General features: G+C 44.7%; 1 protein-coding gene across 1 annotated transcript; it reads right to left on the bottom strand.

The window, feature by feature from the left end:
- Positions 1-39: 39 nt before the first annotated feature.
- Positions 40-14,874, bottom strand: zgc:101731 (SNARE_SNAP25N and SNARE_SNAP23C domain-containing protein). Its single transcript, XM_012838317.3, has 8 exons — positions 14,214-14,874; positions 9,321-9,414; positions 8,150-8,191; positions 7,348-7,396; positions 4,653-4,764; positions 3,505-3,642; positions 1,991-2,135; positions 40-1,658 (listed from the first exon to the last, which is right to left on the bottom strand). The coding sequence occupies exons 2-8, from the start codon at positions 9,390-9,392 to the stop codon at positions 1,593-1,595; spliced, it is 624 nt and encodes a 207-aa protein (XP_012693771.1). The 5' UTR covers positions 9,393-9,414; positions 14,214-14,874; the 3' UTR covers positions 40-1,592.
- Positions 14,875-14,905: the final 31 nt, after the last annotated feature.

Raw genomic sequence — 14,905 nt, 5'->3', positions numbered from 1 at the left:
AGGCTACATATTGCATTCAATACACAACTCATTAGTATATGTAGGTTATGCAATTACTTTATTACTTTTGTTGATGTTTAAGAAAAAAACAAATGGAGGGTGACCCCTCTGATTTTCAACAGAAGATTACTTAGACACACATTTGGTACATCAAAGCAAATTAAAGGTACATTCGCACATGAAAAGAAAAATATAAATAGTAAAAAAAAAAAAACTTGCAAATAATCAGATTACAGAAAACATCCATCCATTTAAAAATATATTTAATGTACCCTAAGACTGGGTACTGACACCCTGTGGGTGCATTTAGGCCAGATTTAATTACGCAAAACCAAATCAATGCAACCACTCACCACACACGATGAGGAAGATGTGAGAGAAGTTCCGATGGAACACAACTCCAAAAGCTGTTTACCTGTTTAGCTGAGAGTGTTTACCGTTGACAGATAGCTATTAAGCGTATTTATATCTAACTAGAACTTTTTTTTTTTTTTTTAAATAATGCGAGTGCATGGGAGACTGCAATGTTAAGACAAAAACATAAAGGCGTGTGCAAATCCTTTTTTTCCCCTCAAACAAAGGTGAAACAGACAGTATGCTGTTCACCTTAATCAATATCTTCATTGATTAACCTTGTAGTGGCGTGGGAGCCAAAGCCTTATGCACGCAACCCATATTCACTGCATTCACAACCAACCACTAACTGAACCGAGATATTATCTGGCCTTAGCCAAAGCAAGGGGAGCCTTGTGTCCTTGCGTAGACGTAACTTTAAAACCTCAACTGTGCAATGTGAGTAAGGGTGACTACGTCTCATTTATGAGGCAGTGAATGGCTAGATGAATGAGGGGACAGATAGGTAGATAAGGATTGTCAATAGGGGTGGTAGCAAATCAGCTCTCGGTTTGGTGTTGATCTCACTGTCGTGTTCCATAGTAGTTAGTTCAGCTCACAGACAGCACGAGAATGGCGACTCGATGCACATGGTCTTGTCTACTGCTAAGAAGAGTAACTTTGTTGATTGGACTTATAGTAGTGAGAGTTTCGGGGACAGGTCTCCTCAACTGAGCGTGAGCACAGGGGAGAGAGAACATGATGCACACAACCAAGAGGTTCCATTTTGAGCTGAACAAAGAAAGTCATCCTGGCTGAGTTAGTTCTCTTTCTCACCAGTAGGTGGGAGATCTGAGGATGCAGCAAAAAGACAGTTTACACGTGTACATTACTGTACTTCAGAAAAGCTTCACTTAGGCCGATATTCATCAGTAGTAGATGAACTGAGTTTTCTGCTAGGCTGTAACATTCATTACTTCAGTAGGCACAGTATAAAAACAATATAAACAAAACATGAAAAAGTACACCGAATTGCATAGACAACAAAAACAACACAAAGAGGGCTATCCCAACAGGTAGCTTTTCATCAACAATAAATGGAGTGTCGCTGCTCTCTCTCTGTGTGTGTGTGTGTGTGTGTGTGTGTGTGATGGGGGGCGGGGGCGTGTAAGGGGGTATGAGTGTGTCTGCCCACATAACAAAGAGTATTGAGAGAACTGTGTATTCACAGAAACACCAGTTTCAGTTTCTTGATGTAATCACTTCTTTATGAGCTTGTGGGCCTTCTGATTGGCTTCAGTGATGCGTAATTCATTAAGAATGGCCTGCATAGAAAGGAAACAAAAAAATAAAGGAGAGACAAGATTGGTTAACAAGGGTCTGTAAAACAAGATTTTTTTGGGGGGAAAAAGCAGGTATTCATCTCTTGTGAAACAGGCCCCCAAACAACACAGTTGGTCCAACAGTTACTACTATAACAACACTAAGTGCAAGTTGTCAAGATCAGCCTCTTGTGAAGCCTCTTCTCTAAATGGAGCTTTAGATGTGGCCCCTAATCAGGGCCGAATCAGTCCCAAGGTCAACCAGTAGGACAAACGCTATCATCTGTCAGGCGTCTTTGCTGGTTGGCCCAGTGGAGTGGTCTAGTGTAGCTCACCTCCTGCTGGATGCGATCAATCTGGACGTTCTGGGTGTCGATCTCATTGCCCATGTCTAAAGCCATGCTCCGCAGGTTGCCAAGGATACTGCCCACCTGAGTCAGGTTCTCCTCCATCTCATCCTCTCGAGCATCGTTAGTCACCCTAGAGACAGCCAGACATACGCACGTACACACAGGAGAGGTGTCATCCGAATGTAGAAAACTGTTCAGGGTTGTTCATGTCCGCTTAAGGCTAGAACCACACTGAATGACTCTGACATAAAACAGTGGTACCCTAGAATCACCATGTCCCAAATGAACCGGATGCCCTTCAATTAGTTCCACATCTACAGACGAGATAGCATTTACAGTCGCTCAGATGTTGACTATGATGGTAACAGGAGTCAATGCCAAACACAGCTGATGAGTGGTGACACAGTGTTAACATAAGGGCAAAGTACACTTACAGCAAATACATTTCCCACCTGATGCAATAGGTCATGCAATCTTTTAAGCCACGATGTGAGTTTATATGAAGTTAAACTTCTCTCCCTTCTGTGTTCACTGTAATTTCTTTGCCCAGCATGCAGTCGTTTCCTTCCGCACCATTAAAACCTGTCTGGTTCGCCGCTAACCTGCCCTCCCAGGATGAGACCGGCCCCTTTGTGTTCCTGCTCCCGTCCACAAACACCCCGCCTACTGACATCACAAGAGCCGGCTCCATGGCTACCTTAAAGCTACAATTAAAGGCTCACGGCTCATTACTCCATCCCTGCTCCGCCACTGACGCCATGCCACTAAATTTATCCGCCAGGGCCGGCGTGTGCGCCTTGTGCGCTCGTACTTGCGACAGCGGAGCTGCACCCTTACAGGGGCAATTACCCTGTGTGATGCAGCAGGGGCAATTACCCTGTGTGATGCAGCAGGGGCAATTACCCTGTGTGCTGCAGCAGGGGCAGACCCAGCTCTTCTGTCACGCTTGTAACGATCATGTGCACTCTAACATTCTTTCTTAACCGCATGGAAACATGGATACACAGCTGAGGTAATGAGAGCAGTTGTAAGTCAGTTAAGCTCAGTATTATCTGGCTAGTTTATGATATAAAGGACCAAGTTGTGTTGATAACTCATTGCCTGACTCAATTGGGAATTACCGTAGAGTAGGTTATGGTGCACCAAACTAGACCCTTATGTCTCAACTATGAGTGTGTGTCAGTGTGTGCATGCAAGAATGTGTGTGTTGTGTGAGGATCTGTGTATGAGTTTGTGTATGATTGCTGGGGTGAGTTTTGTGTGTGCGTGTGTGTGTGTAAGCGCATATGTGTGTATGTTTATGTGTATTTGTGAGTGTGCGCGTGTGTGTGTGTAAGCCGATGTGTGTGTATGTTTATTTGTATTTGTGAGTGTGTGTGTGTGTGTATGTTTATGTGTATTTGTGAGTGTGTGTGTGTGTGTGTATGTTTATGTGTATTTGTGTGTGTGTTTGTGTGTGTGTGTGTGTGTGTGTGTGTATGTGCCTCTCTGTGTGTTACCTCCGTATGTATCCCCCACTCATCATCATCCTGTCCCGGTCGTCCACGACGCGCGAAGACGGCTGATTGGACACCACCCCATCCTGGTTGTTGCCCCACACCTTCTTATAGGCCCCGCTGGCTTCAAAGTCCTTCAGTCTGGAGGAAACCACACACACACACACACACACACACACACACACACACACACACACACACAATCAGACGTTACACACCCTTAACAAACAAGCACACATTTACTCATCTATGTCAATTATGTATGACATGAAACTGACAAATTGAAATATGTTGTAGATGTTTGTCTGCCTTATTTTAGTTTTTGTCATTAGAATTCTGTATCTTTTAAAGATGCTGTACACAATTAGGTTTTGCAAAAGGTTGTTGATATTTGAGCTCCACAGCCAATTTACAACCCTTCCTTCCTTCCTTGATATATTGGGATTATTATTGGCTCGGTCCAAGCCACTATGTTTGTTTCCCATTGATAGAGCCAGGACTGTGTATAAAAACCAGTTTTTATGAGGAGCAATTTGCTAAATTTTTCAATGGGATTAGAATCGTGGACTGCGCCTTTGGGTATTTAAATTATCTTGATTTATCTCTTGTAGTACATTGTCTTGTTCTTGTACTTTTGTATTCATCACAGACGCATACATTTTTCTGACTATGTTCATCCTCTATTCAATCTATCTCATACCTGGAAGCTGCCTTAAGCGAGAACTTATAAAAAATGTCAACACTGTAACAGGTACAGGTGAACACTCAAAACAGACACACGACATGTAATGTGTAATGAACTAAAAGAGGATTTGTCTGACACTTATATACTGTATATAAATATACTATTTTGATGGAGTCGCACAACACAGATGTCAGGTGAGTTTAATATCAATATTAATATTTTGGGCAGTGAGTGTTGTTTGAGTGCGTGGGTGTGGCAATGTGGACAGACACAATGAAGGCGGCAAGAGCAGATATAGCATACAGCCACACAGACATGCACACATCCACCTATACACACACACACACACACACATCTCAGGTGACCCTGGCTGCACGGATCTGGGTCTGAGATGGGCCGGATCTGGGCCGAATCCGGGCCGGACCTCAGCCAGAGTCAGCTGCTGCGAGGGGGAAGCTGCACATACTTCTCACAGGAACAGAGGCCACAGCATTTGCCCAGATCGGTCAGGTTCTTCTCAGCCTCGCGCATGTCCTTGTTGATCTGGTCGAGACCTTCCTCGATGCGCTCCAGTTGCTCTGGACAACGGGACAAGGATGTGCAGGGGTGGGGTAGGGTGGGGTGGGGTGCGTAAAAGTGCAGGGAGAAAGACAGTGATAGAGAATGAAAGCGATAGAGAGATGGAATGGGAAGATGGAGAGAAATGAGAGATGAAAGAGAAGAATAGAAAACAGACGAACGGAGGGGGAGGATGGGGAGCGGGGGGATTAGAACACAGAGGGAAGGAATGAGGAGAAAGAAAGGGATAGAGAGAGAAGGAGAGGGAAGATAGAGCACAGGGGGAAGGAATGAGGAGAAAGAAAGGGATAGAGAGAAGGAGAGGGAAGATAGAGCACAGGGAGAAGAGAGGGATGGATAGAAATGAAATGAAAGAGCGAGGAGGACAGAAAGAGAGAGGGATATTTGGCACGGGGTGTAGGGGTGGTTCAGGGATCACAAACAAAACAAAAAGTTTTTCTTTCTCACTAAAGCACCACACAACCAAAACAAGCAATGCACTAGCCACCACCACCACCACCACATGTCAAATTAAAACGAAAACAAGCATCTTAACCGAGAGTAAACCAAAGGGGAACACCGCATAACAACAGGAGGATGACCACGCTCCACAGAACTCAAAAAAAGACTCCGATGTGTGAGGAGAAGCTGTGTTATTGGTGAGAGATGGACTGTTTAGATAAACCTGGTGAAAGACCTGATTACATCAGGACAGTTAACGCCCTCTAGACACACACACAAACACACCACACACACACCACACAACAAAAGTAACCAAAACACCTTGCTCCACCATAAACTCTTCCTCTGGCAAATGAAACTCAAACCACAAACAGAAACAAAACAATATCTGAACTCTCAGGACATCTCAATCTGAACAACTAACACACCTCAACACATTTCTCATCACACCGGACCACACCTAAGCCAAAGAGAGCGCTCTACACAGCACAGAACAGGGTGGGTGGGGCCAGTGAAGCGCAGACCACCATGCGGATTGGCAGGCTTGGGCTGATTGGCAGGTGTAGGCACCTATGGCAGTGGTGGAGGTGAAGTATGGGGGGCGGGGCGGACCTACTTAGCACAGGGCCAGACGCACAGGCCACAGCACTTGGCCATGTCTGTGAGGTTGCGCTCGGCCTCGCGCATGTCCTGGTTGATCTGGTCCATACCCTCATCAATACGGTCCAGTTGCTCTGAGCGAGTGAGCGCAGGCGCACAAGGAGTCGGAGGTGAGAGGTTACACACACACAGACACACAGACACACACACACAGAGACACACACACACACACACACACACATACCACACACACACACACACACACACACAGACACAGACACACACACACACACACACAGAGACACATTGAGACACACACACACATGTAGACAGACTCAGCTTCTCAAAAATGTACATACACACACACACACACACACACACACACACATAAACATTTGGGAAACACTGACATACACACACAAACACACACACACACATAAAAACACGGACAGAAATATACAGGACCAATAAGGACAAACAAACACACACATACACAAGCTTACTCTCTTGAATGTACACGTATGGAGGCAGAGACACACAAATCTGCACTCAAGTGTATATAAAACATTATAGCCCAGTCATAATCTGCCTCCAGCGCTCCACCCCATCACATCACACCACAAAATACACACACACACACACACAACCACGCAAAATGCTCCCCCTACTCATACACACACAGACACTCAAAACCTACACAGATGTCTGCTTTGTTGAAAAAAAAAGGTAGCCAAACATGCTGCACAGAGATCCTGTGTGTGTGTGTGTGTGTGTGTGTGTGTGTGTGTGTGTGTGTGTGTGTGGTGTGTGTGTGTGTGTGTGTGTGTGCATGTTTGTGTGTGTGTGCGTGTGATGTTTGTGTGTGTGTGTGTGTGTGTGTGTGTGTGTGTGTGTGTGTGTCTCTGTGTGTGTCTGTGTGTGTGTGTTTGTGTGTGTGTGTGGTGTGTGTGTGTGTGTGTGTGTGTGTGTGTGTGTGTGTTGTGTGTGTGTGTGTGTGTGTGTGTGTGTGTGTGTGTGTGTGTGTGTGTGTGTGTGTGTGTTGTGTGTGTGTGTGTGTGTGTGCGTGTTTGTGTGTGTGTGTGTGCGTGTTGTGTGTGTGTGTGTGTCTCTGTGTGTGTCTGTGTGTGTGTGGGGGTTAAGGACATACAGGGTTGGGTCTAGCACTACAGACTACATTTCCATGTGTTGGATAACCACACACTGAATGCTTTATTGTGATAACATGGCCAACCTGACAGCAGACGTCATCTCAAAGCTTTTGCTCTATATCTATTTGCAGAAGCAACACAATGGCTGCTATGAACACAGCTCAGTTTCCCCCTCTAGCTAATAACAGTGCGGCCGTTTAATTTGATTGTGTCTCTCCCATTTCCTGCAATCATTCTTTTCATAGAAACATTTTGAGCTCGCTCTCCAAACAGTGAAGCTCTGGATACACCATACTTTCTAATAACATTTTAATGTGAACATTGATTTCCTGTTGGGAACAGAAAGAGATTAAAATAAAAGGGAATAATAAAGTAATTTGACGTCATCAGTACCTCCTTGTTCGTCCAACATGACCAGTGTCTTTATCCCAGCATCTTTACTCTGTTGACATTGGAGTAGGATTAGATTCACAGCTACACACAAAAAACACGCACTCAAAAAACAGATCCCCTTTTCATGTCCACACTGCTGGTTGTTATGTCTACACTGCTGGTTTTACAAATAAAAAGTCTAGATAAGTTAAGTTTACACTTCTAGAATTCAGGGTCCCCTATAATGCCCCAGGCTTGGTAAATAATATAATTGGAAAGGTTTTAAGCTCTTTACTGCAAGACAAACTGATGAGGTCCAAGATAGTTAGCCGAACTGTTTACAGTCAACATCAGTCTCAAAGGCAGTGGCCCACTGACAAGAATGTGGAACAGAGCATCATGATCCAACACAAAAACACAAAATGGCTGGACAATAGTTGGAGTTTAACTGTGGGCTCATATCTGGCAGAGGTTAGCAAGAACTGCTAACATCACAATGAGTATCTGTTGGCGATGTTAAGTCTTCTGTGTGGCCCTTTCTCCTCATCTCTTGACTATCGTCACAGCCAAGCCCTTACAGCTGAAGCCTGTGTATGTGTTTAGCACTAAGCATCGCTAGGTGCTAAAAGTCTACTGTATGTGTGCATGTGTTTAGCAGTAAACATCTTTAGGTGCTATAAGGCTACTGTATGTGTGCATATGTTTAACAGTAAACATCTCTAGGTGTTATAAGGCTACTGTATGGACTTACTCCCCATAGCTGCATGTGTGCATGTGTTTAACATTTAATGTGACGGTGGCCCCAAGGCCCAGAGCTCCTCACCTCCTCCAGAAGCAGCTTCATGTTGCGGGTGATCTCCAGAGACTGCAGAGGGGGAGCAGGAGCAGGAGCAGGAGCAGGAGCAGGAGCAGGAGCAGGAGCAGGAGAAGGGGGAGAGAGAAAACCAGACATGGGAAAAGAACAATCCACAGGTGAAGTGAATCAACTGGGTCGGTGTGTTCACACTCAGAAACACTTGTTTCATGCATGCGTGGTCATGTGTTCCTCAGGCAGACATTTTATTGTTTTTATGATTGTTTTAGATTTCAGACCACCACAGGACTAATTTAAGCGGTAAAACCAGTTATGACAGCGCAGAGGTGGTAACCACTTATAGCCTCAGAACACACAGTGGGAAGGATGCTACTGTCGTGGCAGAGACCAGTGTGACCGGTATGGGCATGGGTGGGACACCTGACTGTCAACACAGGGTCTGTGTGTGTGTGTGTGTGTGTGTGTGTGTGTGTGTGTGTGTGTGTGTGTGTGTGTGTGTGTGTGTGTGTGTGTGTGTGTGTGTGTGTGACTGAGCTGTACTGTGCTGTGTTTGAACAGGTGTCGGTGCAGTGCCTGCGACCGGTCTCCCTCCCTGCCTCCTGTGATGCCCCCCTGCACAGGTGCATTATGCCAGTTGACCTGCAGTAACCTTTACCTGCTGCGAGAGCAACAGGGGGCTAGGAAGGGGGGTGATGTCACTGTTGCTTAAGGAATCCCGGGTGGGTGAGGCCAGGTCTCCTCAGTCTCTCCAGCACAGGTCACACAGACCGCTTTACATTATTCATTTAGCTGAATGATGAAACCTTTGTTCGCTTTTACATATCACCACAAAAGAGCATGTTTGCTTGTCTGTCTTCACTTTCACAAACTGTCCACTCCTTATAATTTTAGATTTTAGGGTCTTATTTTTACACACATAATTAAGTCTGCGAGTTAGCTCCCATATGAGCATATGTACGTGAAATAAAACTTTTTTAAAGGTTTGAAGGTGTAGCTATGGCGACAGAGTTACTAAGCAAAATCAGAGGCCTCATTTCCTCTCTTCAAATCTGTCTCGTTCAGCCACACCCATCCTCACACCCTTCCTCACACACCCACACCCATCCTCACACAGCTTCCTTCCTCACACACCCACACCATGTCCTCACACAGCATGACAGGTACTGTTGTGTGTCATTACCTCGTCTGTCACCTGATTGCCCCTCCTGTGCAGCTCGTCCCCTTCCGATCTGGGACCTGTGTCTGAGGCCATGTTGCTGGGCTGGGTGTGAGCGCTGCAATGACACACAAATCAGGGGTCAGACACAACCTTTAGGAGCGGTCCAAAACTATTACAGCTTTTTACTGGTTTTCATCTCATCAAAGTCGATTTATTGTTGTCAAACAGCACGACACACATCAACACACACACGTGCATTGGGCACCGACAAATGACACACACACACACACACACACACACACACTCACACACACACGCATGCTGGAGAGGAATACAAGATATACAAGATCAAACTCAAAGAAGAAAGAAACATATTAAAAGAAAAGGGAAAACTATTACGTTTTAAAACAAGTGACCAGTGACAAGTGACACGCGATTTGCTAAGTGAGTCATGATGCATCAACTTTCAAGAAATGTGTAACATACTGTACATAACTGCAGGAACCCCCCCAAGGTTCAGACAGGCACTGTTTGGGTAGTGTGCAGGTAAGAATGGAGGGTAAACTCTTAATGATCTCACAGCGAGTGAGACACCAACTAAAACCTCGTGCATTTGCCAATTGCCTTTTTATTTGCACAATTTTAGAAGTCCCATAGCAACTATATCTATATATAATCGTCTGGCAGTATCGCCCATCGGTACACCACGGCGTCAACAGTACATCTATAACATACCCTCTTGCTTCACATGCTGATAAAAGAAACATCACTCTCCCGATACGACTCCTTGAATAAAACGTTCCCTTTTTTTTTTCCCTGCAGTGTCCGGGTCAAGACAGTGTGCGGTAGAGTCCCCTCACAATCATAATTCTGTTCAAACACTGAATGTTTCTCTGTTTCATGGACCGTCTTTGTTAGCTAATCTGCTTGAGCCCACACAGTACAGCACAGGCCAGCCAGCACATTTCCATCCTGTCATCCGGCACTCTATTATGTCCTATTACCTCGTCCGGGACGGTTAACTTAATGAGCGCGTAATTCACCGCTGCTAATTCAGACAGTAGACCTGCACGCCCACCCACACGCGCCCCTCGCCGCGCTGCACCCCATGGCCGAGCCTCCTCCACTCAGACCTTCCGCACAAGAGGGAGAGAGAGAGAGATGGAGGAGACAGAGCAAGAGCACGTTTAGGAGGAGAAGTACTTTATAATTACACAGCAATCACAGCGTGCTTCACCCCCTCGTACTGAGAGGGAGACGGAGATTGGCGAGAGGTAATAAGAGGAGAAGGAAACAAACTGAATAAAAAAAGACGGGGAGGGCTAATATTTGGGATTTATAACCTGCTAACCTGTTGGGCACAGTTAACAATCTTATATCTAGAAAAAGTGTGTCAGGAAAACCTAGATGGAAAAGGAAATGCACGCACTATAACCAACCCCTGCTCAAGGATGTCCCCAATGGCATTTAGACCAAAACATGACCTGATGTTTATATGTGCCTACATTAAGTACACATACACAAGGTCATTAAGTACACATACACAAGGTCACAGCTCTAAAAGGAGTGTCTGGATGACATTTGCTTCATTTTATGCTCTTAATACTTAACTGATGTTTTAACAGTAGCCAAAAATGACTATATCTTTTTAAAACAGACAAGCCGCATCAACAACTCTAGTCTCTTAAATCCACCCCTTTGATGGCAAGCGTCGACCTTGCCGATGAGTTCAGAGGTCAGTCAAGCACAGCCTTCCAGGTCATTATGCCTGTCTGCTCTCCTCCAGCACACAGTGTCAGACTCTCTATGATGCCCACCAGGTCACATACATGTGATGTGTGTGTGTGTGTGTGTGTGTGTGTGTGTGTGTGTGTGTGTGTGTGTCTGTGTGTGTGTGTGTGTGTGTGTGTGTGTGTGTGTGGTGTGTGTGTGTGTGTGTGTGTGTATGTGTGTGTATGTGTGTTTATGTGAGTCTGCTCTCCTCCAGCACACAGTGTCAGACTCTCTATGATGCCCACCAGGTCACATACATGTGTGTGTGTGTGTGTGTGTGTGTGTTTATGTGAGTCTGCTCTCCTCCAGCACACAGTGTCAGACTCTCTATGATGCCCACCAGGTCACATACATGTGTGTGTGTGTGTGTGTGTGTGTGTGTGTGTGGTGTGTGTGTGTGTGTGTGTGTGTGTGTGTGTGTGTGTGTGTGTGTGTGTTTATGTGAGTCTGCTCTCCTCCAGCACACAGTGTCAGACTCTCTATGGCTGCAAGCATGAAAAGGCATCCATGGAAACGGCTAACCTGTGCCAGTCATCCCCCTCATTTTGAATGAGACCGTATGCGGCGGTCTGCCCTAATTGTCAATTACCAGATCAGCTGGTGGAGGAGGCTGACAAGAAGGCAGTTGCCAACATATGCATGTGGGTATGGAAGAAGGGGCAGCAGTTGCCATATAGGTAGGTTACGTGTGTTATTACCAAGGGGTCTTGACTCTGTGCTATGGGTGTTGACAAGAGCTTCTTCAGTCTATTCTGAGTTGAGTGCTGCCAATGCATGCAAAGCATGTGATTTTCATTCCAAGTGCAGCTTTTTTGAGAGTGAGAGTGAGAGTGTACCAACAACTATATGCATGTGCTTGCACACTCACATACACACACACACACACACACACACACACACACACACGCACAAAGCCCTAGGCCCAGTCTCCACATTCAGACAGCACATCTCAGCAGTGAGAGACACCAGAGACTACGCTCCTCTCCCTCTGAGGCTGAACCCCACCCACAGTCTCACACTACTGATGGGCCTGTCCCTTGGGCCAGCCTGGATGAGTCAGCAGACACACACACACACACACACACACACACACACACACACACACACACACACACACACACACACACACACACCACACACACACACACACACACACACGCAGAACATGGACATCGATGGCATAAAACTGTCCATCTCAAAGCGTATAAAGTGTCGTGGAAAATTCTAAGAGTTCTAAGAGTTACCTGTGACCCTCAGAAGGCCTCAAAAGCATCTTGGCTTGTCTACCACGTGATTTATCAGAAAACGTTTCTCTGCCATGAGGTTTATGAGAAAAGGTATCTCTGCCATGAGGTTTATAAGAAAAAGGCATGTCTGCCACGTGGTTTATAAGAAAAGGTATCTCTGCCATGAGGTTTATAAGAAAAGGTATCTCTGCCATGAGGTTTATAAAAAAAGCCATGTCTGCCACGTGGTTTATCAGAAAAGGGCTCTTCTGCCGTATGGCGGCCTTCTCGTCTAACTGCTACCTCTATTTGTTGAGATGTCCATGTTCCAGTACCAGCAATATACACATTATTCAACAATACAGTCATAAGTATATTCAAATATTACAAAAGGAAAAAGAAAATGTAATGTGATAGAAGTAAAAAAAAATATATACTGTATATATACAAATACAGATAAAAGATACAGCTAATGCAGAAATGTAGCACAGGAGCAAAGAGTAAAACTCTTTTTGTGTGTGTGTGAGTGTGTGTGTGTGTGTGTGTGTGTGTGTGTGTGTGTGTGTGTGTGTGTGTGTGTGTGAGTGTGTACGTGTGTGTGTGTGTGTGTGTGTGTGTGTGTGTGAGTGTGTGTGTGTGTGTGTGTGTGAGTGTGTGTGTGTGTGTGTTAACTACTCTGTACTGTCAAACACAGGAACTGTTAAGTACCTTTCTGTGGTGACAGGTCTGTTCCTGACAAGCCAAGTAACTGTTGGTCTAATGGAACTGGCAGTTTGTTGTGACTGGAATCTATGATAAGAGCAACAAAAACAACCAATCTCGAATCTCGAAGTTCATTTTGGCATGAAGCCGTGAGTGAAGCCAGATATTATGCTGAGAAACACTTGTCTGATGCCAGTCATGATGTGACAGAAGAAAAGGTCTTTGTTGTGACACCGACAATTTATTCTGGAGGTAAGCAGCTGTTCTAATTATCACAAAACTCCCATTAGGTGATTGTGCTTTTCATTTTGCCCTGCACAGCTATTGATCTTGCTCCAGTCCTTTCAAATGTCAAATAGCCTAGCCTCTAATGAGGGCACATGTATATCTGGGCAACACTGGGATTTGCTTTATAATTTATTAGACAGAGGCTGAACCCACAGTAGCCCCACATCTAAAACCACAGCTGGATGGTCTAGACACAGGACTGGAAAACAGACACCGTCCAATCTGCAATATATACTCTGTCAACTCTTTTTTCCCCCTACAATAATGTAATAGTATTATGAAAATCAAGTCGGAAATTGATGTAGGCTTATCAAAACACAATTACAGTCTCTTCAGTCTCAACTCGTAAATTATCCACTTACACGGATCACAAGTATGCCTATTATACTCCCTCATGTAACTGTATCTGAGAATTTACATACTTACATACAAAAAGAGGAACTATGCCCACTTCTTGGTAGACAAATGCTGTCAGCTGGACTTAGCCAACATGTTTAGTTCCCGATGCTACAATAACGACTTCCAATTTCCGTCATCATTCAATAGAGACCTTTTCCCCCGAATATAGACACATCCCTGAGTGCCGATATTCATTTAACACGACAACATGATTCAGGCAAAGGTTAAGCCAACTGACATTAAGGACCAAACGAACTCAGTTCAACAACGTCAACAAAACACTTGTTGTCTCTCCGATCACTTATTTTCTTTATCTCCATGCAAAAAAAATTCTTGATAGAATGGACATGATTTTCAAGATATTCATTAAGTTTGGCTTTAGACGACCAAGTTCAAAGAGCTTTGTCGTGATACATTAGTAGCATAAATTAACTACGTTTGGTGCTTTCAGTTTTAAGTCTTGTGAGCACGACTAATTTAAAGTAAAAACTACCTGGTGATCTTTTTTGCCGAACCCCTCACTTACCGTAGGCTACACTCCAAATGAAAGGGATTATCACTCTCGTGCTGTTTTGCCCGTGGAAACGTTGAAGCGCACGTAACGCCTGTGTTTGCTCATTCAGTTGCTTGCGGCATCCTTCCTGGAGCTGCAGCTTCAGTGGCAGGCCTACCCGCACCCTCCCAAGCAAGGTAACTTAAGAGACACACCCTTACCCTAAGCTGCCCCCTCATTGGCGAATAACTTCATTAAGGACACCCAGACAGAAGAGGAAGAGACTATTCGCAAAAAAGATGCCAATCTGTTGCACCATCCCGCCCCTAACAGCTGCAGGGTGCGCGTTGCTGAGGCAACTGGTACCCGCACACGTCACAAGCGACCGGCAGGGTGCTGACTTGTAGTGTAAATAAACTTTATTGACTACCCTAAGCTTACATACTCTGCAAATATGAGGTATTTAACGGTGTTAAACAGTACATGCTTTAGTATATTCACCATGAGATTTATTTTTAATCATAGACAATGCACTCTTAGCATAGATTGTGGTTTCAATCCACACTGTAGATAAATAGATAGATACATATCTACTTTATTAAGGTTAAGATAGTTAGATAGTTAGCTAGGTAGCTAGCTAGATAGATATATACTTTATCAATGCTTAACACATTTCGTTAAGTAACCAAAGCAAAGAGGCCTTTCAGAAGAGGAAACACATCAGA

This window comes from Clupea harengus, chromosome 9 (assembly GCF_900700415.2).
Source record: "Clupea harengus chromosome 9, Ch_v2.0.2, whole genome shotgun sequence".
In the NCBI taxonomy this organism is placed as follows: Eukaryota; Metazoa; Chordata; class Actinopteri; order Clupeiformes; family Clupeidae; genus Clupea; species Clupea harengus.
This window is presented reverse-complemented; position numbering and strand designations above follow the sequence as displayed.

Excerpts from the sequence above, each read along its gene's own strand:
- zgc:101731 (XM_012838317.3), bottom strand. The coding sequence starts at position 9,392 with ATGGCCTCAGACACAGGTCCCAGATCGGAAGGGGACGAGCTGCACAGG. Across the intron at positions 3,643-4,652 it reads GGCCTCTGTTCCTGTGAGAA|ACTGAAGGACTTTGAAGCCA; the intron begins GTATGTGCAGCT and ends GGTTTCCTCCAG. Across the intron at positions 2,136-3,504 it reads AGTGGGGGATACATACGGAG|GGTGACTAACGATGCTCGAG; the intron begins GTAACACACAGA and ends GGCTGTCTCTAG.